Consider the following 6,297-nt stretch of genomic DNA (forward strand, 5'->3'; position numbering starts at 1 on the left):
CATATTTGGCCAATTAGGCCTATTATTGGACCTGGAATGGTACTATATGTCTTGTCCAATATTGAATAGACAACTCTGGTTGGTCCACTCAAATCCTTCGGTCAAGCGAGCAAGTTATGAGCTTGACACAAGTGATAGTAGTATATAAAAAGGTTATGGCTTTTAACTGCACCTCGTTTTTAGGGTAGGGGTTGTTGCACCTCGTTTATAGGGCTTCAAGATATAAGATGTAATTTCTGTAATCAAAGAATATAAGTTTTCAGTTTTCTCAAGTGACTAAAATGATACGTTGGCTCAAATATTTCATATTCTGAAAAACTGATTTTCCTAATAACCAGCTCTAGTGCTATGTTTATGATGGAGAATGGGTGTCTCACACTAGTCAGATGCGTTGATGCTGATATCCTACAAATGCACTCAATTGTATGAGTGGTTAGTTCCACTTGTAGAGCTGCCTTATGCTAAAAGAGCGAGCAATCTTGCATGACAGTCAATATTAATCAGGTCTCGAGAGACCTTAATCTTTACTCTCATAAGATTTTCCAAAACCTAATCTTAATTTTCTTTGTTAAGCAGCAATAGTCTTGGGCACAAGAGAAGTTATATGCAACAAAATAAAACGGCAATACAAAGGTGCACAACAAGTCAACAACATACCCAGTATAATCCCACAAGAGCGGTTTGAGAAGGTTAGGTGTACGCAGACCTTTATTGAGAGCTGAGATTATTGAGGGTGTTTATGAACAGAACTCATTAATGACCAAGGTCCAAAAATATGTCCAATAAGAAGAGAAGTCATTAATGACCAAGAGGTCCAAAAATATGTCCGACAAAATGGTATTGCTCTTGGGGGAGAACAGTTTAATTTCGAGTATCAGCATATAATAAAGTGCATTAGAAGCAACTGAAGTATCTCCATCATTACTTCCCTCAAGGATCAACAATGGCATTATTCAAAACCACTAGGCACTATAAGCCACTTCTACCACCACTAGGCATATGACCTACTTTCGGAATGTAAAAAGTTTAGGAAAGACAAGAGTATGCCAAAGCTTTTTCCTCAGTGAGTTCCTCAGCCGTCAAGTCCAACTTCTTTCTTGAGAACTCATCAATTGAGAGACCTGGATGAAAAGCACAGAAGATACTTAGACCTCTTGGACATCCAACAGATGCATGCATATCAGTACCACTGCAAGATTGTAACCTTATTACACGGAACAACTAAAAGATTCCTTAGAACCCCATGAGGAGAAACAACCTTAAATGGAACTATAGCATATCACAGACATAAGTAAAGAAATGGACAATCAAGTGAAAAGGAACAATTAAGCTCTTCATTCAAAAGAACAAGTGAAGTCAATTATCAGATTAAATTGATTCTTAGATCATCTATAAGACTTAGTAGTGTAGAACCTTTAATAGGGGATAATGAGAAATTTCAGAAAAAACATTAAGTGCATCTCCAAACGGCTCTCTGTTTTGTCAGCATAAGGTGGCTTTATCTTATCATAGTTAAAGGAAACCCACCCCATACTCAGGGTATGACTGATCATCAGATACCAAAATATTTTCCCAAATGATGCCTCTCCAAAGTGCACTTGTAAGTGCTACATATGGTAACTTACAATCAATTTGAATCACATAAATAAGCCCGCTTTTCCCACTACTGCAGCAGGATTCATCCCAATTTTGAAACCTAGTGCCCCAATAACACAAGTTACCAATTTACTTTTGACGAATTGCAGTGGTAGGGATACTCATTTTGAAAACCTTATTATGGCGTACCCAATTCTGAATCCTAGTTCCCCAATAACACAAGTTAACAATTTACTTTTGACAGTTGCTGTGGTAGGGATACTCATTTTGAAAACCTTATTATGGCGTAAACAACCTTGCATGTGCTCAGATGTAAAATGTGAATAAAAATAATTAGCGAGAAACCAATGGCAGTGTCTGAATGAAACTAGATCTGTTACTAACCTTGAACAATTGACCATTCTCCATTTTTGCAAGTAACTGGGAATGAATAGATAAGCCCAGCTGGTACATTGTATGATCCATCAGAGTATACACCCATAGAAACCCATGATCCCTGCAATGTTCAGAGTGAGATACACATTACTTCAATTTGCAATCAATTGAATTTCATTCATCTACCATAAGTGACTGGTTAGAAGATCTACCTCTGGAGTTCCAAGGACCCAATCACGTATGTGATCACAAGCAGAACTAGCAGCAGAGAGGGCACTAGAAAGCTTCCTAGCCTTGATAATGGCAGCACCCCTCTGCTGCACAGTAGTTATGAACTCCGCATTCAACCTAAAAAAGAACAGATAACTTCTAAGTTTTTACAGAAAAAAAAAAGAAAAAAAACAAGCCAAGTGCATTTGCTTGATGATAGAAACCAGTCAGAGATTTAGAATACCAAGCATCATCAGCAACAAGTTCACGAACGGACTTTTCTCCAGCTGGTATTCTAACAGTTGCATGGTTGACATCGGGATATTGTGTTGATGAGTGGTTGCCCCAAATGATGACATTTTTAACGTCACTTACTTGAACACTCAATCTCTCTGAGATTTGACCAAGGGCCCTGTTGTGGTCCAGCCTTGTGAGACAGGTAATATTCTTCTCAGGAATAGATGGAGCAAACTCTTTCAAGATCAAAGCATTTGTATTGGCAGGGTTAGCAACAACCAACACCTAAAATAAACAAAAGGCAACATCTTAGAATTCATTAAATAAAATGATTGCATATCATGGGCATCAAAATGCTGAACATGGTCCATGCATGTTCAGGATGCAAAATAAAAACACTAAAAGTAAACTAAAAGTTGAACAAAAATACATATGACACGTTGAGTAGGGTGCAATCTGTATTCATTCCCTAAACAGTCACCTCACCTTGCAGTTAGAAGCTGCATGCTTCTCGAGAGCAGAAGCCTGGGACTTGTAAATAGAAACGTTCTTTGACATCACATCTTTTCTTTCCATTCCCTCTTTTCGTGGGAAACCACCAACCATGATGGCAACGTTGACACCACTGCATGCTTCAACAGCATCAGTTGTTGCAACAACACCTGACAGAGACACAGCAAACTCATCATTTAAACCCATGCTTGTTTTCAACAACTTACAAATGGCTGGTCAGAAAATGAAACACTTCATAGTGACATTATTGAAGCATTGAAACTAAATGAGCAAAGGTACCAACCCTTAAGAAGAGGAAATGCGGCATCCACTAATTCCATCTTCACTCCACTCAATGCCTCTGCAGCAGGTGGAATATCCAGCATGTGGAGAATCACAGGCTGGTCGGGACCCAACATCACTCCCCTGGCAATCATGGGAACAAGGGCATAACCAATTTGTCCTGGAAAACAATGACAACGTCAATTTAGTAATATTTAAACCATTGCAAAATTCCAATAAATGACATGGTGCAGCTAAAAAACATCTAAGTTCGAGGTAAGAACAGCCGTACATCGATCAAAAGACATCATCAGAAATTGCCTCGCTAACACATTGGAAACTTGTATGAACCCAGACAAAACTATAGCACATATTTTATAGTGGGTGAAAATCATTTACATCCCCCAAGTTTACTCTAAAAATCAAACTCATCCTCCAACTTTGAACAATTGTCATTTTCATCCTTTCATCCTACGCAATGTCTAGTTTACCCTTCACAATTTCAACTCCCCATATATGTAATACCTTTTTTATATTATTTAGATATATTTTAATATAGGTATTTATTCATAAGTTAAAAATACTATATCTTATTTATATAATTTAATCTAAGTTCACTAGCATTATAAATAAAATAATTATATTATGAATTTATTACAAAAAATATTGCTAGTTTTTTAATATTATTATTATTATTTTAATATTATGTATATTAAAATGCATATAATGTATGTTGGTGTGTGCGTGTGATTTTAAGTTTCACTATTTATTATTATCTTTGGTGTATATAAATTTTTGAGTTTATGTGTAAATAAACTTTTGAGTTTTGATTGTTATTACTAGATTTTTTTCTAAATTATAATTTAAACTCATGTAAAGTGTAAATCGATAATTTTTGCAAATTTATTATATAATTTACCTCTATTTTTCGCCCATTATTTTTTTATTACCTGCATTGTATAATTTATAAAAAAATTACTCTTTTTGATTCTCAATTTTGTAAATAGATTGAGTTTTGATTGCTATTAAGAAAATTATTGATATGAGTAAATTATTTATTGTAATTTTTTATTTTTCTCATTTATTTCACTATTGAACATCATTAACTTATATGCTTCACTATTACTTCTCACCTTTTTTTGGTTTCGATTTTTTTTTAATTTTTCTATAGGTAAGTCGATAGCATAAATTAAAATGAAAATTTATCATTATGTTAAAGAATATAAGTAAGAGATAAAAATTATAGAGGGTAAAATACGCATTTTAAGAAGTCACCTTTGATATGAGGAGTAGAATAATAATTGTTCAAAGTTGGAGGATGAGTTTGATTTTAAAAGCAAACTTGGGGAATGTAAATGTTTTCACCCATTTTATAGTAGACCATATTTCAAAAGTGCTCTATAAGGCACACGGAAATGCAGTAGATCACTCAATGATGGTTCATTAAGGCACTATAAAAAATATTTGCTTTGATACATATCAGACTATAAAGATCTATATAACAGCCAACAAAAGCAAAGGAACAAAATTACCTAGTAGCAATTAGGACGTAAAACAAAGCACAGTGAGCCATCATCTTACACTAAAACTGAATACGAAAAGGGGGTAGTGATTAACCGTGCCGGCTCTAACGTGATGAGGGGTGTGCCTTAGGCCCCCAAATTTGGGGGCCCCATTTTTTAAAAAGAATAGGTTTATAGGTATTTAAAAAATAATATTTTAGTACTTTTTAATACAAAATTAGAGTTTTTAATATAAAAGAAAATAGAGCTCTTTAGATATGTAAATAAAGTAATAATTTGACATATTTAAAAATGGATAGATGAATAGTTTTCGCAACGTTTCACTTTTACTCCTTCATTAGATAATGTATACAAAAATTCATTCTCCCTTTCTTAATATGTCCAAATCAATCTTTTTTTTCTCCAATTTCTTTATATTTCAGAAACCCTTATTTACTTTCTGTCTTTCTCTTTAATATTCTTACTCACCTTCTTTCTCCAATATTTCATTACTCACTTTCTTTTTACAAGATTTCATTAGCTCCACTGTTCAACAATACTTTTAATCTTCCAATAATTCTATACTTCTATTGCTCTATAAAATATTATCTAATATCAACAATATTTCAAGAAAAATTAAATGAGCTGGCTATGTTATCAATTGAATAAAGATAATTAGAGAAAATCGATTATAAAAAAGATTATTAACAACTTTGTATTTCAAAAAGTTAGAAGAATATATTTCAAATAAAATATATGTTATAACTATCTTTTAAAAATTTAGGCCCCATATTAAACTTTGGCCTTAGGCCCCGCATATCCTTGAGCCGCCCCTGAGTGATTTGTATATAACTTTGTACGATTGTTCTCTTCAACAACGAATCACCAAATCGAGAGTGAGCAAGCAAGTATGAACCAACTATACTTCTATTGAATTGCATCAATCTCCTCGTATAGAAGTTTAAGTTGTTAAAAAAGAACACTCTTATATAATCAATTATGTCTTTAAGACGCCCTGTCATTCTTTTTATTAACCTACTTTTTTATTTAACATACTCCAGACTTTATTTCATTTTTATTAAGAAGCCAGATGCATGATCGACTAACATTAAGTAGATTATAAACTGCAGTAAACAAATTCAGGCTAAAATCCAAAACAGAAGTAGATCAATGATCCAATTATGACAAGTAAAATATCAATTTAACTAGTAGTGAAAATAAAGCAAATGTAAAAATGGAGTAGCAGATCTAAATAATAAATAAATAAATAAAAGCTTTTTGAAGTATACACAACATACAAGAGTACCTGCAGCACCGGTAACAAGAACACGAACTGGATCTTTCGCCATTGTAGGAAATTTGAATTTTTCGAGAGATTGAAGAGAGACGAACGAGTAAACGATATCGAGAGTTGACAGTGGACTGAAATGGCAGATGAACGAGCAGTCAAACGTACGGCGTCGTTTCAGGTATATTTAAAAGGATAGTCTTGAATTGTGAGATTTTGTGAGGGGTGGCAGCTAAAGTACGCCGTGCGTAGAGCCTGCCTTCTTTTTTTCTTTAATTGAGCAAAACGGTGACGTACGGCCGCATCTAATGAACT

The 6,297-nt window shown here is 34.0% G+C and overlaps 1 protein-coding gene across 2 annotated transcripts; it reads right to left on the bottom strand.

Annotated features, from left to right (window-relative positions):
• Positions 1–736: 736 nt before the first annotated feature.
• LOC107773752 (malate dehydrogenase-like) lies at positions 737–6,255 on the bottom strand. 2 transcript variants are annotated; one of them, XM_016593178.2, is made up of 7 exons: positions 6,001–6,255; positions 3,215–3,373; positions 2,905–3,080; positions 2,426–2,703; positions 2,184–2,319; positions 1,981–2,092; positions 737–1,121 (listed from the first exon to the last, which is right to left on the bottom strand). In XM_016593178.2, the coding sequence occupies exons 1-7, from the start codon at positions 6,041–6,043 to the stop codon at positions 1,027–1,029; spliced, it is 999 nt and encodes a 332-aa protein (XP_016448664.1). In that variant the 5' UTR covers positions 6,044–6,255; the 3' UTR covers positions 737–1,026. The 2 variants fall into 2 exon arrangements, with proteins under 2 accessions (XP_016448664.1, XP_016448665.1); XM_016593179.2 differs by having other exon boundaries at positions 5,993–6,164.
• Between the last annotated feature and the right edge of the window lie 42 nt (positions 6,256–6,297).

Source organism: Nicotiana tabacum, chromosome 22 (assembly GCF_000715075.1).
Source record: "Nicotiana tabacum cultivar K326 chromosome 22, ASM71507v2, whole genome shotgun sequence".
NCBI lineage: Eukaryota > Viridiplantae > Streptophyta > Magnoliopsida > Solanales > Solanaceae > Nicotiana > Nicotiana tabacum.

Bases quoted from the DNA above. Each gene is read 5' to 3' on its own strand.
- LOC107773752 (XM_016593178.2), bottom strand. From the start codon at position 6,043: ATGGCGAAAGATCCAGTTCGTGTTCTTGTTACCGGTGCTGCAG. The intron at 3,081-3,214 runs GTTGGTACCTTT...TGTCTCTGTCAG, and splicing joins CGCATTTCCTCTTCTTAAGG to GTGTTGTTGCAACAACTGAT. The intron at 1,122-1,980 runs GTTAGTAACAGA...CTTTTCATCCAG, and splicing joins AGAATGGTCAATTGTTCAAG to GTCTCTCAATTGATGAGTTC.